The sequence below is a fragment of the Syngnathus scovelli genome, chromosome 8, assembly GCF_024217435.2.
Source record: "Syngnathus scovelli strain Florida chromosome 8, RoL_Ssco_1.2, whole genome shotgun sequence".
Taxonomy (NCBI): domain Eukaryota; kingdom Metazoa; phylum Chordata; class Actinopteri; order Syngnathiformes; family Syngnathidae; genus Syngnathus; species Syngnathus scovelli.
Genome location: NC_090854.1, coordinates 12,401,305 through 12,426,794, shown reverse-complemented (window position 1 = coordinate 12,426,794; position 25,490 = coordinate 12,401,305). Strand labels below are relative to the sequence as shown.

Sequence of the window (25,490 nt, the reverse complement as noted above, 5' to 3'; positions counted from 1 at the left end):
ACACTCCCACATAGGCACACATAGAAAGTGAGCGTAATTTGGATAAGCGGAAGCGGAGTGAGCACCACCAACTTTGCTGTGTGTGTGCAGGTGGAAGAGAGCACTTGACTCCCTGTCACACTGCAAGCGAGAATTCTAATTAGGTTTATTTTTTATTGCCGGGGTGAAAGCGAAGAAGAGGGGAGGGCGAGCGGAGCACTCTGACAAATCAGCGTTTTTTTTTTTTCTTCTTCTTCTTATTTTATCCGCATGGCGTGACCTCAACCTTTCCTCTTTCCTATTCTCTTGGCGTCTTCTCTGTGGTTGCAACTGACACCATTTCAGTGCCCCAAGAATCCCTTTAATATTCTCGCCTCCTCATTTTAGTATTCAGCCTCTGCACCCAAAACTGTGACTAGGCACAGTCTTCCAGTGTTTGCCAATATCTAGCCTTTAGCTCGAGGCGATGAGGACTTGTTTGGGATATGGACAAAGCTCTCAGGGGTGGACTCTTGAGTCCTTAATTAATGTGCTTTCACTGCAGTGGTGTGCTTGGGATATGCATTTGACTATTTCCTTGATACTGGAAAAGAAAGAAATAATTGAAAGGGTCAGGGGTAGTCTGTTTATGAAAAACGATTCAAGTTTACAAATGAGCTAGTTAGTTGGCATAGTGACTGAAATTTTGCCAAAAGCAAGGAAGTGTTTTTCATTTGTTTTTAAATTATAGACTAGAATTATTTTCATATTTTTCTGTATAATTATAACTATTGCAGCGTAAGCGTGGGTTACTCTGTAAAAATCACTGGTCTTAAAAAAAATCTTGAAGATCAATAAATCAACATCCCTATCGAACAAGCTATAACAAATACCGTCATAATTGCAACATAAAATATAAATGTAACAAACTAAACATTGTTCTCCCGTTATGTTTTTTTGTCGCCTCGCATCACAGTGTGTGGTATAATAAATTCAATGTGTGATGTGCTGCAGCATAAGCAGCCATGATCTCACACGCTGCTTGCAGATTGATTGTTCAACGCGAATAAATAACAATAATCGGCCGCATATATTAAGATGTCAGGGCCCATCTCATCGGACCCAAATCTTTTTGTGTAGACACTAATCAAGAGGGGTGATGTGTACTGATACGACAAGTAAGAAATAATGACAGCTCACTATTCATCTTGGCACTTTGTGCTCTCCCTTCCTGATGAGGACAATCAAGTTTGGATTCATGTCATTAATAAAACTTAATAGAAGTGACAGTTCAAATCCCACATTGTTTGGTCCAAGGCTTCAAATGTGAGGGAATATAATTTATTGCTCTTTTGCTGTGCATACTGAATTTGAAAATAAGGTGTGAAAAAAATATGACGTATAATGGCAAGTTAATAATTGGGTGAAAAAAAAGCAAACTTTTTTTGTGCTTAAATGTGTACTGTTGTGGAGGCAGGTGGCACTGGACAAAAAAAAAAAAAAAACATTCAGGATTTTTTGGGGCATTCATTGCACTTATTGAGATTTGGATGCAGAACCTCTCATCTCGAAAAAAAAAGTTGAAAAGTCTTAAGTGGACCAAAGAGAAAGATGTTTTTAAAAAATAATAGAGGGGGTAAAAAGAAAAGTTCTTTAAAAACAGGGAGTTAAAATAAGATTCCGTCCAAGGCTCGCTTCTTTGATGCTAGCTGTGGCTGATTAGTTAGTGATGGGGCTGTCTTCCACTCCATCTTTTATGATGGGGAGCTTAATGGAGGTGCTGTGCCCTAGCTCCTACAACATCCTCCTCCTCTCGCTGTCAAATATGCACAACTTGACGAATTCGCCCCAAAAACTTCTGCAAGCTTCATCCTCGCCAGGCAGTAAGGAAACACAAAGCCATCCAAAAATCACACACATCAAGTTTGCGCGCTAACATAAGCACACCTCCGCTGTGTTTGTCGTCATGCAACAACACCTCCATCTATTATAGATTACAGGGAAGACGGAGAGTGACAAAAGGTTCAGAGAGGGAAACTCTTTGTGCCTTTTGTTTCCTCCGTGAAGAAGTAGGGAGTCGTCTGACAAGCGTGTTTCACATCTCTCTTCCCACCAGCCGACGCTATCTGGGGCGCCATCGACGTGTACAGTTCCGGAGCGGATGTGAGACTTTATTGGGAAAGGCTACCAAAAAATGAGTTTAATTTGAAGAGATTCGCTGGTAGCCGTTGTGCTCGGATAAAGGCATTAATGTGGTCGCTGTTTACCAGGGCCTTTCCAGTAGACGCACAAAGAAGGACTTCTTCCGAGTGGGTGACGGCACAGCTCGAGTGATAAGGTGAGGAGGTCGAGTCGGGTGGGAGGTGCGGTGACGAGCCATAAAGCTGTCTTTGTGTCTGATCCATCAAGCCCGGGGGTTGACTACTTATGAGATAATTATCATGAGGCGTCGTCCACCGACAGCTACACTATGGTGTTACTTGACCCGATGTCCTGCCTCCTTTCTGCCTCATCATCCTCCTCCCCCACTTTGTCATCTCCATTAGACAATCGACCGACCGAACGATCTGAGTTGCCGATGGCACGGTTGCTCGCGCTAATGTACTCGGGAAAAACCATAACTGGCAAACATTTGCAACGGTTTCCCGACCGCAAAGCCACAAAACAGTGAGGTGTCAAAATGAATCGATTAATCGACAACAAATTGATTGTGGAATTAATTGCCTCATATTTTAATAATCAAGTAATAGTTGAAAATTAGGTTTTGAACTAAACATGCTAGTGATGTTCAGCTGTTTTTTAATGATGCAAAAAATGTTCATTAACAGTAATCGGGGAAAAACTTTTTTCATACGCTTTTAATGCAAATAAAATTGTACCCGATCATTTGATTGACGAACCGAATAAATAACCGATTCTAAAAAGTACTTCACTATTCAAATAAGAAAAAATTATGTGGAACCGCTCTATAGCTGTTTGCTTCAAAATGCACCTATGCATAATTTTTTTATTTTATTTTTTTGTAATGCGTAGATCAAGACAAGATACAACCAAAGTCATGGCAAAAAGGAAAGTAGTAATTGGTGTCGTATATCGACTGTTCTAATCGTTTGTCAAGGAGGAGACTGTCCACAGTGTAGACACCTGTTACACTCACTCGCACCGTTTGAAGCTATTCACATTATCACCGACTGCTTTTAATGTTGTTCGCCAAAGCGACACAAATGCATCAGTAGGAGGTCTGTGGAGGTTGAATAAGCCCTTTTTAGTGAGTTAATGAGCTTAGTGACAGAGGCTGATCAGCAATCAGAGGAAGCCGGCCCACATGTGCGATGTACATCTGCTCACTTTGAAAATGCAATCCCTGACTTCACTCACCGGTGGGCTGAATTCGGAGCGGGGTCTTGTCGCTCTGTTTGCGGGTCATCGCAAACCAGCTGCCGTCCGCGTCCTGGATCCACTCGGCAGCTTGGCAGTAGAGCAGCCCTTGATCCACCGGCTGCAGCTTGTGGATGGTCAGTCGGTAGGATGTGGCGCTGGTTTTGTCCAGTCTGAGGTCCCCCGCCGCCATTCTCTGGCGGTACGGACCCCCGGACCGCAGAACAAAGTCTTTCGACAGGGTGAGCAGCTCCTGAGGCGGGGCCGATGCGTCATCGGGCGCTTTCAGGTACCAGCCTACTGACAAGTGAGTGTGTTGCATCGTGGTCCGGGAAACGTCACAGGTCAGTTGGAGCGTATCTCCTTCCACTTTGGACAGAGTCTGGGCTGGAGCTGATACTGTCAGTGAGTCAGCAATAACTGCAAGGAGAAAATGAAAATCTCAATCAGAGGTGGGGGAAAATGTCAGATGGATAAGATGAACAGAATGCATCTAATGAATGAGCTGACAATTAGGAATCTGGCTCAGTGATGGAATAGAGAGTTAGAGGAGTAAAAATCAAAGAAAACAGTGCAATGCTATCCATTAGCCATCTATTGATTATTTTCTATATGACTTGCTGCAGCCTGATACAAATATTTTTCTTTGATTGTATTTTTTTCCTGTGTTCCTGTTTACTCGCAACAAAGGGTTCGAGCATATACAATGTGCAAATCCATTTAAGGGGAATGCACAGGTAGGAAGTGTTTAACGTCAAAATAAATGTGCTGTAGAGGCCATTTCGGGTTAGAATGATCCATTATTTTAAGTGTTCTGTCTCAGTCCATAAAGAAACAGCAGGTTGCTGTGAAACGTGCGGGACTGCCTTGACTACAGCAGACAATTTGGGTTTATGTCTCCTGGTAGTGAAAATAAATAGACATATAGATATAAGCTAAAAGTGCCTCCTAATCTGATTTGCAAGCAAGGGGAGGAAGGAAAATATTTTTCTCTCTCTGACACGAGCATCACCAGTATCCTTTTGTATGTTCAACTTTAACATGCTATAGTGTGCTGACACATCACCGCAGCACAGCCCTCCAGAGAATTGCATGAATATACAAATAAGCATACAGTAGAAGGTCACGGGAAAAAAAAAAAAATCTGTGTATGCTGAAGGTCTATTTTAATCGAATGCTTCACAATCGTGAGGTGAAATGTCTTCGTATGTTATGCACATATTGTATGAAGGCACGGTGCCTTGGAAAATGCACATTACGTTAAGACAGCGTGACATCAAGTTAATTGAGCAAATGATGCGTGTGGTGGATCTCACCAGAGCTCAAGATACAGTACGCTGTAATTTGTGCTTAAAATAAACGCTTCCACATCACCGTGATGCTTCGTTGGCATGGAATAATGTGAAATTGTCTTTTTGTTATTGGCATGGAAACCACACACCGATTCTGTGGACGAGCTGCTCGGCTGAAGCGCCAAAAACTCAAATTGAATCGGGGTGCCTAGATTGTTTATTTTCCCAACTGCAGAAAGTACATAGAATATGTCAAATACTTTTTTTTTACACAACCCAGAACGTTGAGCGGCATTCTAATGCACTTTCTCTAGTGAGGGGCCAGTAATTTACATGGCTGTCAACCTTGTCAGTCGTTTAGCATTTTATGATAGATGTACGTTATAGTCCATTAGGCTGAACACTAATAAAATATACAGATGTAATCTATTTTGGCAGCCTTTTTCTGTACCATGGAAATTTGACTTTTTAATTGATTATATGACATATTGATATGAGGTCACATGTCCATACGCTACAAAGTGAAGTGCTGTCTTCATGAATTCAAACAGTTTTGTCTTTTCGATGTATTTAGTGATTAATTGCGTCATAAGTATTAGTGTTTATTTGAGGCAGCCATGCACCCGCAATACTATTTTTCAAAATATTTCAAGACGGATAGATGCAAGAGCACAACCATTAATACGTATAACTGGGCTCATGTTGATTGCGTGTAAAAAATAGGAGCTACCGTGATAGCAGGGCCCACCAGAAAGAGGCAAAGCAAAACTAGGCCAAATTCAGACAGATCACAGAGAAGAAGATCGACAAGAGGGGGGCGAATAAAATACTGTGGTTAGCTCAAGTGAGAAATGCTGCTAAAATAGATGTCGCAGGAAAACAAAGTGGCCAATAAGGGAGGGTCAAAGTCAGCAGGCCTCTAATGAGGTGCTACATTCTGCTGCTACTGTATACCCGCACGTGAAGGAGCAATTTGCTGCACTTCTTTGACTCGGTACAATCTTCGCATTCACTTCTCGCTCACCTCAAGTGAGTTATTATGGCAATATTAGGCATGGGTGCAATAAAGCTTTTCTGCTGATATATGCCTTTGTTGTTTGTATGATACAATTACTAATATGGGACCGTAAGTAGGCCGTTGCCTGTGTTTATAGTGAGAGGTTCTGTTTATAATGCTTTCTGGCTGAGCAACCTCACTCTCTTAATGGGTCTTACCGCTGGGCAAGCGGATTTCACTGGAACCGTATTGACATGATTTAATCCTGTTGTTGTCCCGCAAATTAGTGTCTTCCAAATTAGGGACCCCGAGCAATAAAGGGTACCAAAAATCCTAAAATAAGTGAGTGAGATAGGATTAGGTTTTTAATCACTTTTTTTGGGGGGAAGCATGGGGGTTAGTTAGCCAGATTAGGACAGATTAGAACATAATGGTAATTTTTGATTTATTGGATCGACACAAAATGATTAAAGATAAACCCAAAAAAATATCAAACAGTGGCATTTAAAGGAAAGATTTGGCTAACTATATTTTTATAATTTTGTTATTATTTTGTTTTAATACTAACATGAAAATATCTATTAAAAATACTACAGTAAAAATAACTTGATCTACGGAAAGTGTTATATTTGGGAAAAAAAAACAGTTGATCCCTTTGCCCTATCATTTGATATTTCTATAAATCATTGACAATGATTTCATAGGCTTTGGCAGTGGTCTACACAGATAACAGAGAGCCATTGTAGTTTCTAAGGATGTTATAAAATATTTATTACTGCGTGAGTACAGCGGTTCTACTTAAATTGTCAATTGCTGTTCTACGCATGGAGAGCCTGAATGCCTCGCAATCAGAGCCTGAGCGGCAGCCGCACGAGACTGTTACCACAACAACACACCTACACTACAACCTACCATCGCCATAGCAACCCTCCCACATGATGCTTAGGGCTTCTGAGAACAGCTCAAGCGTCACTGGGATAACCTTGTGCCCCTTGCATCCTTCTAATATCTTTTGTGAACCCCTCTATAAGTCCCGTTAGACTGAAAGAATTCAACGAGTTGATGTTTCACGGCTCATGGCCTCACTTCTTATGGAGACATTTAACATTGGGACAAGTCCTCAGTCCAGGAGACCAATCAGATTTAGAGACAGATCAGTCAGGGATAGCAGACCAATCAGTGAGCGTCACCCAATCTCAACATTTCTGAGGTTGTGGAGATTTTGTAGTGGCCCCACTGACCTCAATCTGGGAGCGGATTAGGAACAGAATGAAATGGCATTTCTGGGCACAAACACACACGTTATCCTGTCACTTGAGACAACATAGGAGTGACTTAAACTACCTCAACTTTTGCGGTTAAATGATGTCATAAATAGTGCATGTCAACCTGAAGCATGATTGTTGGGGCAAATGTGGCTCTTGACGATCAATCCACACTGAAAACAAAATACTCATTACGTTTCCAGTGTAATTCCCTTTTTGTATCGAGAAATTACATTGTTCTACTGGTGGTGTCTCCTTTCACTTAAAACTAAGCCAAATGTGATTTCCTTGTCTTGGAAATGTCTCCTTGAAATACCTTTTCCAAGATGTTTTTTTTTTTTTTGGTTGTCTAATACATTCATTTATTCTGGCAACAGTTTATTTTATGTAGCAATCTGGATTTATTATTATTTTTAATTATTCTAGGTAGGTATTATTCAAGAATGAATTGATTAAATGGCTTGAATCAAAACATTGTCATTAAAATGTAAAAAAATAAAATAATATTCAAATTTTACAAAAGAAGGCTGGAGCTGAAAATCAAACTGTATCTCAGACATGCTAACGATTCAGCTAAGATGTGGCCCACTAAATAAATTGCACATTAAAATTGTATAATACTGGTTATTCTTTGCGGATTGGCTGGGCGAACTCATGTGGCTTTTCTACTGCCTTATAGTAAGTCATGCAGTGCTTTTTGTTTTTTTTATGCTAAATGTGGTTCCTAGCCTTTTAAGGTCCAACTGCAAAAAAAAAAAAAAAAAAAAACTTATTGAAGAGGTTCAGTATTTTTCTCCCTGGATTCCGTTTTTAATATTGAATTTAACTGATCATCCTTCACATTTTCGGTTTGGTGAGTGAAGGCAAAGAATAAAAAATGTTTATTATTTTGTCTTTTTGACAAGCACAGAGGCTTTCAGTCCCCCATAACTCTTCCCTCCCAGTCTACCTCATTTACATTTTTTTTTTTGGGCTTTAATCTTCCCTCCTAGCCCATCTTCTCCTTCCGTCAAACCTCTGAAGTGAGCGACGCTCGTCATTGCTCAAGCTGCCCTTTTAAGTCCAAGCATGAGGATGTGCAAGTAGGAGGGGAGGGAAGACACAAAAACAGTGGAAAAGCAGACTGGCAAAGATGAGACGGGTTGAGAAGAGATGATTTATCCAATGTGACCTGTATATTCCATAGATCCAAACTTCTTTCCTCACACTTTGTTCAATGCTTATTTTAAAATTGCATGCTGCGTGTACTCGTTTTTTAGTTTGACATATAAAAATAGATTTCTTTTCTGCTCCATTGGTGTACATAACATATTGATGTCAACAAGCAACATTGTGGGCGTCTCATTAGGACATGGTGGCTGCCATGCACCAACAACCAGCCAAAATATATGGTGCCACACAAAAGTGCCAAGCAACCATTATGTACCTGTATATATATTTTTCCCCCCTATGACTTTTGTGGAATGCAACACCAAGCAGTTACGCTTTACAGTGAAACCTCAGAATTTGAATGTCACGCATGATTTTTGTTAGACTTCCCATTATCAGTTTAGACACCAACTAGCAATACATCCATTGTTGAAGTACTCTCTAGTATGTACTTGTATGATCTAGGTCATGACGCAAAAAAGGTTGGGGCATATCTAAGCTGGTATGGGCCGAGAAGCAAGGTAACTAAATTAGCCTGTGACCTTAAAATCAAGGTACACACCTAACTGATTTTGGGAGTACTGCTAGAAAAGACCCCCTGAGGGTAAACATAATTAATGGGGGTCGGTGGTGAAAATGGGTTTTACACCCTTGGAATTAAATTGCTACTTTCTACGTGGTCTGTAAAGTTAAAAGATATTTTATGATGGTGACAGTTGGATCCTAGAATGGATCAACTTAAAATATAGGCCTATCCAGCAGGGGAAAATTCTGAATCCGAAGTTGACCAGCGTCTCTGTATTCCAACTTTATGTGGCCCTTAACATGGAGTATTAAGCAAGTTTAAATGTTTGATCTCATTTAAAATATCAATGCAAATGACTGATGAGTTTATCTTGGCAAGAGAAGCATTTCACAGGGGGGCAAGTGCAGCAGATGTTCAGACACAGTTGAAGTAGGTACCGATTTAGGTAGCGTGGCAGCGTGTTAAGTGTCGGCTTGTTGGTGCAACTCAAAACGGCCGCTTGGCAAAGCCAGCAGGGCAATTAATGTTAATTTCTTGGTGAAACAGATAAAAGTGCTGAGAGGACGACAGAGCGCGGGGGAGGCGATCCTCGGCTGCAAATCACCGAGGCAAGATGGCGGCGACTCAAGCGGGTGTATCGGGTCAGGACGCAATACAATTAGGGATGAATACGCCAACGGTTTCTCCTACACCTGTCACCAACATCCTCGTTATCCATCGTGCTTCAAACTCTTCATCTTTGAGATTGCTGTCGAGTCGCTCGATTGGCCGATGAGGAGGTACAATGGGGAGATAGTATAATTGAGGTTTAAATGAGAGGACAAAGGTGAGGAGCAAAACAAATTTTGTCAAACTCAAGGCGTTGAGCTAACACAAGGAGATAATAATGTCGGATTACAGCGAACGTCCCGTTTTTTGTCGGAGATACGTTCCAGACCACCCATCTGTTTGATCCTTCTCACATATTTTAGACTAGGGCAACAGCTAACGATTTCTTAAATAATTGATTAATTTATTCATGATTTCAAATTGACGGTGCAGAAAACACACAAACAAATTAAAAGATTCAGCTACTGGTTGATCTGTAATGTTTTCGTAAAATAGGCAAAATGTTGATCATTATTTTCCAAAGCAAAAACAGCTACTTGGAAATGTTTTATTTTGGTTCAACACAAATATAATTAGTCTGCTTTCATGGAGACTGACAGAAATTTGAGACTTGTTATTGTAGAGAGGGTGAAATTCAGAGGACCTGAACTTTTAAAATTACTAGATTATGATTTTTTTTTTGATGACTAATCATTTGCCGATTAACCGACACATTTAATTATTTTAAAAAATACTTTAAAATGCTTTTTGAAGATTACAGTCTCAGTGCACACACATGCTTTTAAGATGCATTTAGTGCTGTAAATGCTTTAAAACATGCCTGTGGACTATTTAAATAAGGTATTTTTATATTGTGGTTTTCAAATATTGTGAGGATAATCTGGAACGCAAGCCCTGCAATGGATGGGGTATATTGTATTCTCTTTGTAGCCTCATGCCAAGATATTTCCTCGCAAAATAGCAAATCCAACAGGTCATCAAACCAAACACCAACTTTGACAAACGAGTTGTAAGCCTAATAAGGAGCCATGCCAAATGAGAAATCAGCAGCAGGGAAGAGAGGGGGTGATGGGTAGGGTCAGGGGGTTTTCGTGTCAAAAAGTTGGAGGCTGCAGTGCGTGATCGAGGGCCTCGGCAGGGGTTCCATCCATAATACAACACACGAGCATGATCAGAGGAGCCCGAGCAACTTAGTGGAACCTAGATGAAGCGCATCGCTTCATGGCTTTCACCGCTTTTAAGTGTCCTTCTCAAATCTTGTGTCACACAATTATCAGACACGGCCTCAAAAGCATGCTGCCCATGTAATATTTTAATGCAATCCAGTGTAGCCATATTATGTATCGTGTATGATTGGTGGGCGCTGCTGCCAAAATGCTGCGTGTGATATTCTCTTGTGAATTTATGATGCTCTCTTTCCAGCGTCTTTCCGGCAAAATGCCAGCATCCATCAAAGCTACTGGTCCAGAAAGGAGAAGTTACACTATATTCTATTGTAAATCAATGCTGGTTTCACTCAGCGGGCCTTTCGGAATTTGTTGACATTTTCTCACACTAATTTTATTTTTAATGATGTACTTAGTATGTCGCGCAGATGTAAATCCAAGTCAGGCTGTTCCTGAACAAAGTGGTTTAAGCTTTCCCAAACAAATAAGTTAATTGCTTTCTAATGTTCATAATTCATATCAGTGATTTTAGTGAAAAATATCAGTGTGTGTGTGTGTGTGTGGGGGGGGGGGGGGGGGACAATGAGGCCATTAATAACCCTTGCATATAATTGGGTCAACAGTGAATCATAACTGCGGATTTATTAGCTTGCTCACGGATGTGCACAAACACCGTTCAAACATTCAATGTTGACATTGCCGATTTCTTTTGAGGCAGTAAAGAGCTTCATATTGCTGAAATTATTTGTGCAGAGGAAGTCGGGTGAGAAATATGCTACACCATAAGTAGCAGTGACTTTTCAGCTCAGTTTATGGAAAACAAAGGCTTCTTTCTACAATATTGCAATAACAATGCATTAACACTTTGCCTATAAAGACCTCGGGCTGTGGAAGGAAATATTCCATAATGCAAACTTGGCCAATTTGGACGTTTTATAAGCCAAACGTCCCAAATGAAAACAAATGGATTCCCGACTCCGCTTAACAGATGAGGCGCTGTGAGCTAAAAGTCTCGTACGCATGAAGCAAACTCTGATTAATGAGGTCTCGGAACATATCTAATATTTGGCAAATGTGAAGCTGGATGAAATCCCAAAAAGTGGTTGGATATGAGCGATCCTACAGAAGCTGTTATGAGATTTTCAGTTAGAAGGTGGGAGGTCTATCACTAATGGAACAGCGCTGACGTGGGAGGGGTGGGGGTGGGGGTTGGTTGAATCCCGTGCAACAGCTCAGAGGTCGATGAGGAAAAGGGAGAAGGTTTTTCATTTAATAAAAAGGGGTCTCGCTAGCTTTCTTTCTGGTGTCACCAAAGAGTCATCCTTCTTTAGGCTCTGTCCCATTTTCTCCTCACTGGAGCTTTCTTTGTCTGTCTGCGCACCCCCGCCTAGTCCCCTGTACCCTTCCTTTCCTCGCCTACTAGCTTGTCTGCAGCCAATTATCACATATTTCTTTGTCTACTTCCTCCATCAGCGTGTCCTCTTAAAAGACTTTCTTCGAACACAGCGTGAGAAGTTTTTATTGAATTCCAGGACACTCACTAACTAATGGTTTAATGCCTCCTTGATTATTTTTTATTAGGGGTGAGTCATAAGACTTGCAAAGAAAGTAGCATCTGTATAGGGAGGATACACAAAGCTCGACCTCCTGTGACTATTCCAGCTCATTATACCTGCAGATGTATAGCGGGAGAAGTGCGTCACAACCTAGCAGGTGACCCCCTCCCACCCAAACACACAATGCTTTCATGTCCAAAAATTCAGCAACCCATCGTGTTGTATGTATGACTGATGCAGTGCTTTGAAATTGAGAATGTTTGCTTTTAAATGGAAAATACAATAATATTCCATACTGAAGGATGTGAAGGGGTCTCAGGTCTAAAGTCAAATGAATATGCCAGAGAAATAGTAAATGGACTCTTCTTGTGATCAAGTACTGTTCCAATTGAAAGTATATATCAAGAATGCACTGATTACCCCGATTGTTGTTCTTGCTATCTTGAATCAAGAGTGCATCGATTGGCCTGGCTAGGAAAATATCCTAAGATGCATTTATTGCTGCTCTTGCAGAAATGTGTTAGACTCCGGGGTGGGGTGGGGGGGTTAACAAGTACACAGCCGTTCCAAAGTCCACTTGAACTGAAATCTTTACAGGGTCTTAGCTCAACCTCGAAAATAACAGTTTTCTCCCATCTGGGGTTGTCTACAAGTCAGTATTCGTTAAAGATGTGTCAGATCTCTCGGTTAGCATTTTCCATTTAATAATCAAACACTTGACTGTGGGCACAGCTTGCATCTTCAGCACTCAAGTGCTCTTCATTGGACTCCTCTGATCACATCTTATCTGCTGTCCTTCTGATTCTCATCAGTATTCGTTTTTTAAATCTATTGGCTTCACACAGGGTCTACCATCATGCCCAGAAAGAAACCTTTAGCTCAGTCCAGTTTCCAAAAATGTCATCTATGTCTAAAAAGTGCTATGTCAAGGGCTGAGTCACTTTACCTAAAATGAGGAGCCAAATAATCAGCCCTTTGACTTGTTGACAGACTTTTCTCTCCATGCGACAATGTGAATAATTTGAACCGACACTAAGCGCTTCTTCTCAAATATAGCTTGTCTTCCTCTTCAAATAAACAGTGGCACACCAAGAATGAGAAGACAAAATGCCGCATGTCCTCCAATGTTATCCATTGTTTACAGTGTCACATTCCTTCTTTGTCAAATTCTTTGGTGGGTTGATGTTCATTGCGTTGCCATGGTGTCGTACGTTTTATGTAGCTGATGCATTTCACCTACACGCCTCATATTTAAATGCAGAAAAGAAATCAAGATTCTCCACTCTAATTCCTATTGTGTCAAGATGAACTGAGCAGCGGCGGAAACGTGACACCTCAAATATGTCTGTTGTTAGATCCTTGATAAAAATGCGCTAGCATTTGAGGTTTCTAGCATTGCACAGTCACTATATTTAGCTTTAAAATGCTTCAAGTCAGATCAGGTGGGAGTAGATCAGCAGGCTTGTTCACCAAGAAGTGAAATTATTAGTCGTTATGCTTGTTGACATAGTACTTAACAAAGCTGGTGTAATAGCCCCAAGAACTTCTACGCACATGCGGGTTTATCCAGCATAGCGTAACTGCATAATTATTATTTGCGTATATGTGAGGGGCTTATGCTTTCCTCATTAATGTAATACAGATTGATTCCATAGGTGGCCTGATGGTAAGCCCACTAAGCGCTTGATGGAGACTTCAACGGCCACATTGGCTTTGTATTGTGCCAGGTAATCCCATGGAGATATACTGCCTGATGGCAGTTTTAAATTTTGTAGCCTTGTGAGGCTGCCAATGAAGATGTGTAAAAGTATTTATAATTTGTTCATAGCCTGCAAAACGTTTATTGACGGAACATAGTAAAGCGATTTTCTACAGAGAGAAAAATATTGCAGATTTTTTTTTTTTTTTGTATAGTTTAATAGGAGGTTTTACAAAAAAAAAAAAAAAAAAAAAAAGGCAAGCAAAGACTTGGCTATATGCCTGGCTTTAAGTGGTGCACTCTTCGGTCATCCCACAAGTTTGAGCCAGTTTCATGTCTGAAACCTCGCATACGTCCATTTTTCTAATTGAACCGCACAATCCAGCGGCGTAACAAAAGCATAAAGTGGGAGAGGAGTGAAATGCGCGCTGGGCAAAGAATGAAGCGGTTTGCCTTTTGTTATTGTAGAGGCTGAATGGTGACGTGGATTTATAAGGCTGAGTGCTGTGATAAGACAGGGATTCGCGGTGAGAAGACTCAAATATGAGACTCTGTTTATACAAAGGCACAAGAGGAGGATTTAACGAGATGCGTGCACAACACGCACGCACGCGCGCACACAGGTATATAAACAATTATGACATTACCTCTAACTGAGGCCCCGCCAGGAAATGAGGCTGAGTAAGTGTGTTGGGAAGATGGAGAATAAGCGGAGATTAAATGGTAAAGCATGAGGAGGGGTAGTCTGAAGAGAGGTGGGAGTATGAAAGACAAATCTTCCTGAGAGTGTTTGAGACGAGCTGCGCGCAAAGCTATCGTTGACTAAAATCCTTCATAACATCAAAGATTTATTCCCCGTGCCTAAAACATGCGCAAAATACCCCTCCGTTTAGCATCGCCCGCCCTCTTTTTCCTCCCTGCCATCTTTCCCAGCTGCAACTTTTTTCCATCAGACAGCCAGCACTGACTGTTTGTCTTCCACGTCCCTGCAGTACCAGAGGTTGTGGGGACACGTGGGATTTGCCAAAGACTGCCAACATCCAAATAAAACCTCACCCTGACATACAGAAAAGAAGACGAAAAAAAAACAGACAAATCCCACGAGAGCAATTACCTAATCTACCCAAAGGCTTGCACCGATGCGCACGGGTACTCCATGTGCAGTGGTACGCTGTGACATTATAAACAGCATTGATCAAGCATATCATGATTCCCAATGTAGACGGGGTGCCGGTATTAAACTCCTAATAGGTTTCATCCCTGCGCTGCGCTGCCTTTCCTCTCCTTGATTTCTTTGCCGGGATCCCGCATCCCTACATCCCTCCCTCCGTACGTCACACCAACCCCAGATGGCAAAGCGCTGTGACCAATTAAAGACTTCCCGGAGGACAGAACCGGTTATAGTCGCGGCCATCTGACCATTTTCGTGTGCATACTCATGTGTGCGTGTCTGGGTGAGTTAATAAACCTTATAAATCATACCGCTGTGTTTTAATCAGTGTACACAGCCTTGTCATTTTGCCAATTCTACAAACCTCCCCTCTAAATAAAGGGGAAGGTAGCATACAAGCTACCTGCCACCTCCATTTTAAACCAAGACGACAAGGGCAGAACAAAATGATTTCTGATCCCATAAATGGAGGTTATGCATATATCTGCTTGGCTAATCTGTCAACAGCTGGAAACAATGGAAATGAATCGGAGCTGCAGAATAAAGCACACAGAACTGCACCACTTAGTGGAAAGATGACGAGAAATAGGAAAACTCAGCGCTACTTGGTAAGCACAATAGTTAGTCTGAATGCCACATGGTCAAGAGGTCAACCCTCAGCTCAGACCGGGAGCAATCTAGAGATGGAATATGTGTCTGAAAAGGAAAAAAAAAAAGAAAAAGTTGAAAGAAATGGTTCTTTGCTCAGTCAGTCACCCGGCTGCCATCCAGCAAAACAGCAGGTGAGGCAAATGAGCCATTGCCAATCTGCGCTGCCAGACTTTCTGGGAGGGATAAACAGATCATCACTCCACCCTCACTTGTAAAAACACACCTCTCTTTCTACCATCAACACAAAAGTCAAACGAGGCAAACAAGTCACTGTTTCAGTAAGTGCCGGCATTAGCCGGCTTCCCATTTCGATTGTTTTCAAATGAGATCACGAGTTAACTGGTGGGAAATGATGTCAATTGTACATTTGTCCAGAGCTTAATTTTAGGGGGAAAACCGAACAAGCAGCAAGGGACAACAGCCTAAGCTGCACACAAAGCCCTTACATCATTTCCACTTTTACATCAGCCTTTCTAACGCGACCTCTGCAAACAATGAGATTGTGACTAGATTCGACTGCTAATGAGTTGGCTGCTTTGCTAATCTATAAACCAATACAAGCACCTCTGAAGGGCCTAAACTGAAAAAAAAAAAAAAATGGTAGAAGGGAAACTCGTTTGCCACTAACTGTGAAATCAAGTTTGACCTTTTCATGGGGTTCTCCTTTTTCTATTGATGTTTTGTGTGTCGCACTGATACCATATCACAACTGGTTCCTCATTGGTTGAGATTTGAGGACGTGTGATTATAAAGGACAAAAATAAACACTCATGCTTACACTACCCTATTGTGTCTTACTCTGGAAGTTGGCGATTCATATATTTTCTTGCCGCTCTCAGTTTCTTCTGGAGTCAAATGTGTCTTCTTGTGGTATAGCAAAAAAAAAAAAAAAAAAAAAGCAATTCCCAAACTACTTTTACAATACAAGCCAGGGAATTCATATTATGGCACCTGCTGACTTACTCGAACTTTACGTCTCGGTAAAAAATGCACTTTTGAGGCTTAACTAACCATGACTTGACATTGCAGTGTTATCCAAGCAAAGATTACTGTTGAACAAATCCAGTCTTCCCGCTTCTCACACACGATTGAACATCCCTGAGGATATTTATCTGGCGGCATTCGCAATGTGTCAAGTGTTTGAATAACCCGTCTCTCTTTCGCATGTACGTTTTGCAGATATGTTGTCGAACACAAACAGAGAAAGACTCGCTGACCCCGTCGTGGCATAGATAAGGCTTCAAAGCGTCGGAGAATACGCAAGCGGCCCATCTCAACGAGACGCCCAACCGTACGTTTCCTGGAGGCAATTATGCAGCAAGTTCCGCACTTCACTTGTGCACGTTTTAAAGACTCGAACACAAATAGTCGTTAGCACATCCATATTCATGTTGTATTCATATTCAAACTGTGGCTGTGCTCTGGTAATCTCACAGAGAAGAGGCAGCGGGCCCTGGAGGGTTGGTGCTTAGCTTAACTAATCGAATCAACTGCAGGAACAGAGCTGCATCTTTAGCCAATTATATAAACATTAATAAACATATAGACGATGGAGAACACACACCAACATATAGGAAAACACAAAATCCCCTTTCATCCTCTCAAAGCTCTTACCCAGTTGGGTGGGTGGCTATTGGACAAAGCTAAATGAGATCAGGGTGTCGTTGAAAAAAATTTTGAGAGGTAAAATACGCTTAACACTCGTATTACACCTTGATTGCTTCACTGCAGCAATATTTGGAGCAGAGAGTTGGGAGTTTTTTTTAAATACAGTATTTCTGTAATTACATGAAAATCAAGGTGCAAAGTGGTGAGAACTTGGCAATCTTTGAAAGCTACCTGAGCAACACCTGAAATAGCATTTTCTAATGAGATACACGCATACCGTTATAGCATGTGATTTTCTATAGAGCAAGCTTCATGGGGAGTAGTGTATTAGCATACTAATTTAAAGCTAATTTCAATTTCCTTACAAATGTAGTAAAAGCACAGCTGGTCGTGTTGGGATTGGAAAGTGTGGAGGTGTCTGATTTGTTAAAATGTTCAACGGTTACTTTTCACACCGTGTTCCAAACATATTCAGCAGCTCTACTAAGATCCACAAGATTTTTATGGCCCACATCCGAGAAAGCACAGTAGAGATCCAAAGAGGACGACTGCACAGTCTCAGACTCAGTTGTGGGGAGGGGGACGACAGCTGTCCGCTGACTGACAGCTAACTGCAGTGTGACAATGAGGCATGTGTGTGTTTGTGCAAGCCTCTCGTGTATGGCACGACACAGCGACAGTAATGTCGCAGCGCCTGGCCGCTAAAGTAGATGGGATGAGCGAGGAAAAGTCGAGCCAGGCAACGGCGATAAGAATCTATTTCCATTTGGACTCCTGCCTGGCGCGCAGCTTAGAGTTTTCAACAAGAAGCCGAGCGGGGAAATGAAACCGAGAGGTGAGGGTGAGGCCAGAGTGAGAAGCTGGCAGTGTCCCTCCAAGGAGAGACGAGAGATAAAATGCTCCGCTGTCACACGAGCATCGAGTCCCAATCAATAGCAACAGACTCAGAAATACAACTTTCCTTGTCTATTCATCTCTACTTTCAATTCTCAATCCACTCTTCTGCTTTTACCGATCCCACTATTTCTCCACTTGTCAACATTAGGTTTCCTACGAGTCTCTCCAAAGATGCTTATCAGCATTTTTCCATCACAATCCTTCTTCCACCATCATGTCTATTCAATCACTGGTTCCCTCCATCACCGTGCAGTATGAAGTGCTTCAATCAGCTCTATTGACAAACTTGCACGCCGACCTGGCCAGCGCCAGCTTAAGGCTGAGGCATGGCCCCGAGCTAAATTGATTCGAGAGATTTGGATTGATGGAGAGAGCAGGAGTCAGATGCAGGGACACATCTGGGAAATTGGGAGATAGGGTTGCATTGTCAGTGACCAGCTTAGGTCTTGATATTTGAGGGGGACTTTAGTAGGCAAGCATACTTTCCAGCCATCAACGGCAAAATGACTTTTTATCTTCTTTTTTTTTTACGAAAAATCTGATGTCTTGTCAAAAATGTCTGCCAAGCGATCAGATACAAACTCAACCAACCAATTAAATCTCATGTTAGCCTGTTTCAAAACTGTTATAAAACAGCATTGTACTCGATTATTGCTGAGTGCTGAAAGGTTTGTGCAGGGCAGATATTTAGAACCTGGAGGGGGAAAAAAACATCCTGAATGAAACTGAAGCATTCTGAGGAGGAGCATAAAGCACATGCTAATCTTTGGGAATGCATTGCTTTGCTTATAACAGGGTCACATTTCTGCATGTGAATAAATTCATTTGCTCCAGAAAATTGTGTGCATGAGTGTGTTCAGGCCATAAATTTGAAGAAAATCAATTGTGCGACTCAAAAAATGTGGCATTTTACAGGAAGCCTGGCAGCTAGGTTTAAAAAAAAAAAAAAATTGCCCGCCAGCTTTGGTGCGCCTCCATTGAAATTCCCAACATTTCCATCTACTTTGTCTTCCTCTCAAATTGTGCAGGCGAATGGCAATTGGAAACTGTACGGGTGGGAAAGTTACCACGTTAGCAATCACATCAGGCAGTGACTATTTAAAATGCACCCATATGGTGCCGGTTGCATGGCGGATAATGCCTGGGGGAGGCGTAACCAATCACACCACACTTGAGCTGAAGAGCTCATCATTTATTGGTCACACGCGACTCAGTATTGGCCCACCAAGCACAAGTGCTACTTCTGCCTCCCCACTTCCTCTTCCTCCCATTCAGCATTTATTCTGCATACCACTATTTCCCCAAATACATGATGGACACCCTTTCTCTGTCCAATTAGGCTTTATTGAATAAGGGAAAACTTTCCTCAACACTGATATGTGCAGTTTCATTTTGTAGGCGAGGAATGAAACAAGGCTTCTGAGAACAGGAAGCGCGTCCTACTCGGTCATCCCACTCTTTGTTGGACTTGCTCGCACACAGGCTGGTGCGTAGGATAAGGACGGCCATGACGACCATGTCAGCCTGTTGTCCTTTTCTACGCCAATCTGACGTGTAGGAGGAGGTCCAACAGACTTAAGCGCAAACGGAATGGAACAGATGGTGCTTAGTCAGTCTTGTGGAGGGGACACAAACGCTCATAAGATCTGAAAATTGGAGGTGTGTACATAGAAGTACAAGCGACCTCTCGCCCTACTTGAATTCTCACATTTCTCCACCGACGGACCGAAAACACAGCTTGAGCTATAACACATTTAAACTGAGAAGTGGTGCACTGACAGTGATATACTAGAAGACCCCTGAGCTACGAAAATTTATGATGAAAACTATTTTCAGGGGAAAATCTACTTTTTACTCAAACCTGATTTAATTTAGAACAAGGCCTGTAATATCCCAAAAACAATCAATTTGTTTTTTTGAGTCAGATTTTGAAACCTTATCGAGGGCAGCAGGTATGGTTTACGGAATGGAGTGGAACTTAATTAATTTATTTTAGTCAGAAAGTAAAAACACCCAAAGTATTATATGGTACGGAAATGGGGCATAGACAAAATCGGTGCCTTGCATTACATTTTGTGAGACACTCTTACAAATTCAAAGCACCAAAATATTCTATTACCAGTTTTTAAGTCTGCTATCCAGATTTTGCTTTCCAGAGATGCTAGCGTGCTCTGACGGCAGGCCTGCACTATATCCGACAAACATAATGCTGCATTGATGTTTATTGCCTATGATGACAAAACAAATCCATAAACAATCGTGTCAACTACATGCAGACGATAAACAAACCTAAAAACCTACACAACACCACTGCATGACAAGTGTTTCTAATATTTTCGTACCCCTACCGTAATTAGTTTCATACCACCAGAATAATGAAATTCTACCTCTTACACAGTGTAGGTCAAAACTGAGGATTATTGCGAAGGATCTTTGGTTCAGCCCTTTTATTAGCTTTTATTAGCTTGTGTAGGTGTACATAATATCGGCGCATGCCTTCAAACTCATCACTCTGTCATCTTTAATCTCAATCAATAGAAACCACAAAAATGTTTACAAAAATAACATTAAGGTAACATTTTCAAGGGCTAAATCCAAAATGAATTGTGAAACGTAACCTTTTCCAGCATTACGGAAAGGTGATGTCCCCAATTCAGTGGAAATAATCGTGCATTTGTGCCGTGATAGCCAATTACAACAATCTCATGCATATTATTCCTAACGCCGCCCCTAAGGCAGCAAGCACGGGGCCACAACACAGTTCCATTTTTATTTGATTGATCTAAGTTTAGACACGTGGATAGCTAGCGTGGATAGCGTGCTCACTCTAGAACACAAAATGCAGGTAATTAGCTTCGCAAACAAAGCCATGGAAACCAGGGAGACTTAAAGCTCAAATCACTGGATTGGGAAGATTTCCTGCTCATTTCTAGTATACTGAAACCTCTAATGCTCGCACACATTTCAATTTGAGATACTTCTCAAACCATTGTTGAGCTTAAAATAAAAATACTGTTGCTATCTCCAAAGCTAGAAAATTGCTTGGTTAACATCCCGTTCTGTCAATTGCAACCCAGGAAAAGGAAAGGGAAAACGGCTGTGGATAAGTGACAAGGTGACGCTTGCGTCACACATGCTCTTTCTTCACATGTTTTTCTTTGCCAACACTTCACAATGAGGATGCTCCTTATGGGGAAAAAGGTGTCACAAAAAGCCCCCCCAAAAGATGCAGCCCTTTAGCTTGTGCTGTCTTTTGTCCGTGTCAATTTGGGGATAATTTTGGTTTAATTTCAAATTTTATGACATCAAGGTGCCCCTGTCCTTGGTTCTCAGTACGCGGTGGTCTTTGTAATACAGTCCCTTCATAAAAGAGCGGAAATATCAAAAGAACCTAAGCGCATTAGAAGAAAAGTCAAGGACTGATGAATGTAGCCGAAACAGCGAGGGGCAGGGCCAAAACAGACACGGGGGGGTTGTCAAGGTCTCATTTGCCCACAAAGCTTGAAGAAGACGAGCAGCTGTTTTTGGATCACAAAAGAACAGCAGAGCCCAGCCACAGAGAGCCACGAGACCCAGTGGCCCCGACTTCCAAAAGCAGGTTAAGAGGTTATGGGTACGGAAAAAGAGAGAGATAAAGTCCCACAACAGCTAGCGTCTATAAATAATGTGTGCTATCAGGCGTCAGTCAGCCTACATTCACAAAACACACGGCAAACTGACAAAGTTCTGAGATAAACTGCCGTAACCGTAATAATTCATGTGATCTAGCTGAAGACACTGATCATGCTCATGAATTCTCATCGTAATTATGAATGACTGAACAAGAATATCAATAGGAAGTGATACTTCTAGAAAGCTCTGCAAGTGTTTATATCTTTTTAGAATGCTCATTAACTTTGAAATCACAAAAAAGCAAGTAACATTTGGGCCTTGGTTTTGTTCGCTTGCGTGTCTAATACGGACCGATGCGTTCAATGTGACGGGATTTTCACAGTTTCTCGGTGACTACTAATTTGCTCTTTGACCCTGAGAGGAAGGTCAACAAAAGTCTGCATTCATTACGCCGCCATGAATGGGAGGGAGTTTCCAACTATGGCAGCTGTCCTCACTTGTGTGGGCCTGTTGGACAGACGCGCAATATTTGTCTTTGTGTGTGTGTGCATGTGTGTGTGTGTGTGTTTTGTGGGCAAAATCCAGTGAACAGGTGACACCCCGCAGTGCATCACATCCTGTCACTGCAACCAAGACGAGTTGAACAAAGTTTTAACAGTTGATGAGATTCCATTCCGGCAAACACACTCTGCCTCTCGCATATGTTTAGAGTGTCTGCCAAATGCTTGACCGCACATGGACACACAGGATGTATCCCGGTGTGGCCGCACAATACCATAAAAGGCGCCCAATCATCTAAATGTGCCTCGACGCTAGAGCTATTACTGTAATCCCATGAAAAAAGAAATGAAGCAGTTTCCCAAAGTGGGAACCATTATAGGACAGCCTGCACCTTTGAGCGTTTGTGCTTGAGAAGCGCTTTGAGGGCATTTTTGAGGTGAATTCAAGTGCTTCATCTGAGATACAACTTTAATTTAGAGTTTCAGGGTTCCCAAAAGAACTAAGTACTAAGGAGCGCAAATGAGACCTGAATTGACTTGATATGAGCAAAAAGGTTTGCTAATATTCCACGTTCTGTATTTATGTGCTTGTGAGACTCACCAGTGAGGTTGGTGCGTGCGCTGTAGGAGCCCAGGTAGCGACCATCGGTGTTGGGCGTGTAACACTCAAACAGGCCCTGATCCTTGGCCTGCACTTTGGTGATGTGAAGCATGGCCGAGTCACGGCTCAGCCTCTCCACGTAGATGTCCTTGCTGTTCACCCTCTGGGCGTAGACGGAGTAGGCGTAGTTGGGCTGGGCCGTGCTCACGATGCGGATCTCCCGGTCAGGTGCGGTCGGGAGGTACATGGACCACTCGAAATCCTGCTCCAGGCCTTCCTTGTAGCCCGTCACGTTACACCAGATTGTCACGTGGGAGCCCTCGGTCCGGATCAGCGGACCGCTTTGCACCGTCACCACTCTCTGAGCCACGGCGGTACCTGCTAAGGAGAGGGAGGGGGGCGGAGATAAGGAGGAAAGCAAGAACACGGGTTACAAAACGCCACTTTGAAATATTTAACACTGGCTGTGTTTGCGCATCGCAGCTCTCGCAGGAAATAAAGGAACATCTGCAGGTACACGTCCTCGGGAGTGAGCTTGAGGTGTACGCGTCCACACTGTTTTTCAATGCTTGAATTATTCACTTAGTCTTTTCAACAGCTGCTATCCAATCCTACTCATCACTCTACAGCTAAACGGATGCACCGAGTGTAAACTGTGAGCGGAACGTAATAAATATGCATTTTTTGGGGCGATAAACGTCTTCTTTTAAAGACACATTTACACATTTAAGCTCCAACATGAATAAATCATGTTTTCATTTAATCATGAATGATTAAAAAATGCTCAAATGATAATAGCAAACTGAATGGCGCATAAATGAAAGCTGTTAATGACTTTTCGCTACATTGTTGGACTGTTTGCTGGCACACGGTGTGTGAATGTTGCCTCATCCCCGCACGCACCCGCTTGCACGCCGACATGCTCGCACACAACATTCTCCATTCAGCCAACAGCTACAAACACCCCCACCCCTCTCCTCTTTTGGGGTCCGGACACAACAGAGCAGTTACACATGCCCAAAATCCAGACAGAGCGACAAGTATGTCGTTTCCTGTCTGCACAAACAACTGGGATTTGCAGCTGTGTGTGTGTGTGTGTGTGTGTGTGTGTCTTTAAAGAGGCAGTGGACACAATGCTTGGCCATTAATAATTCACCAGACAGCTTTTTATCTTCTACAGCCTGCTATCCCACTCATAGTAACTTTCCCTTACACTTATGCAGCCCTGTTTTTTATTCTGTGTCATTAGTGTGTGTGCGTGTGCGTGTGTGTGTGTGCACGTGTGATCATGCATTGTGTCTGTTCGCAGTGCATTTCGCTTCAATTCTGGCGTATCTCGCTGGAAAAGGACGACACCATTGCACATTTGCCGATTCAGTGAGCACAAGCGAGGGAAATGGAAGTGTTTTTGCTGCGTGTGCAGACGTACTTTCACAAGTCCATGTGCGGTGCGCGTCATGCAAATTTGCTCGGTTAGCTCATTTATCATTTTCTTTTTTGTGCTTAAAGCGTCAGGTCTTCTGTCAACTACATTTGAGGTCCATTCAGCTCATGTGCAGCTTAAATCCACTCAAATCTTGTATTTCCTTTAAGAGTCCTTGAATAGGATTTAAATTGAGCTGCCATGATAACTCAAAGCCAAAAACAAAACAAAAAAATAAGAATGGTGACAGTAATTATGACGCATGGTTATTTTTCTGAAAAAGACCCCCACTGGACTTAACAGGCTAGTCTTTAAAATGTAAAAATTACAAACTGACAAGAAGTCAAAAAAATCTGAATCTGGCCAGAGGATAAAAAAAAAAAAATCTGCACACATCAGCTGCATTGAAGTGATTTCTTAAAATAACGCATTAATGGAAGAGGGCTAAAAGTCCCACTCACGCAGGTATACAATATTGACAGATAAAGCTCCAGGGAATAAAAGAGTGCAAATTATTAAAGGCTTAAGATAATGAGAAGCTAAGTGCTTTGTAATTGTATCGTGCTCATTATTAGAACTGCTCATTTGTACATTACGGCCCAGCTGGAAAATGTATCGTTCCAAACACAACAATAATGAGCAGGAATTGACCATAATAGATATTATAAGGATTTTCTTTACTCACAACAATATAACTATACAAGGAGTTCCATGTTTGGGTCCTTCAAGTACAATATACATGAATTTAGTGTTTTGCAAACTTTGTAGAGCCAAAACACCCATTTTACAGGACAGAAAATAACTTCACACAAAACAAAACCCGCAAAAAATGTATTTACACTGAAATTATTGTTTCTTCTCAATTAAGTCACAAATTGATGATCTCTGCTGTGCGCCATAAAGTCTTATATTGGCATAATCCACATGAGTTTTGTTTTTTTACAAATAAATGGCAGAAAGGAAACAAATGCATTGGACAGGAATCATCGATTCGCAGCATTGAAAATGAAAATAAAGACCGTCGAGCACACAATGTAAGAACCATTTGCCTTTAAGCACTTGATTCATGTTTACACGCCTCCAACAGGCCACAAGAGATTGAAAGTACAATTCCAGTATTAGTAAAAGTTTAATGACACTTAGATGCTCAGAGAAGACGCCAAAGAAGTGAAGAACATGAGCATGGCTGAAGATCTTTTTTTAGCACATCAGAAATCTTTTTTATCTTTTTTCTTATCTCATCTTTTAGAGTTCTTAGAATTTCGACGCAGAAAGAATACCAACATCAGCTCAGAACTTGAATGCAGCGTCATTCGTCTTTCCTAACGAATGAAGAACTCACAAGACTGGGGTAAGAACTGAAGAATTTTTCGGAAGCCAGAGATTGGAAACTGACCATTTGGGACTAAGCAAGGTCCCCCTTTTGCTTTTA

At 41.8% G+C, this 25,490-nt stretch overlaps 1 protein-coding gene across 2 annotated transcripts in view; it reads right to left on the bottom strand.

Annotated features, from left to right (window-relative positions):
• The window catches only part of igsf3 (immunoglobulin superfamily, member 3), a 64,994-nt gene that overhangs the window by 23,915 nt on the left and 15,589 nt on the right, over positions 1 to 25,490 (bottom strand). Inside the window, exons 2-3 of one of the 2 annotated variants that reach the window (XM_049727635.2) lie at positions 22,636 to 23,013; positions 3,337 to 3,756 (exon numbers count right to left, since the gene is read on the bottom strand). In XM_049727635.2, coding sequence (XP_049583592.1) covers positions 3,337 to 3,756; positions 22,636 to 23,013 — 798 coding nt within the window. Of the gene's footprint in view, positions 1 to 3,336; positions 3,757 to 22,635; positions 23,017 to 25,490 lie in introns of both variants that reach the window. The other variant, XM_049727634.2, reaches the window with a different exon arrangement.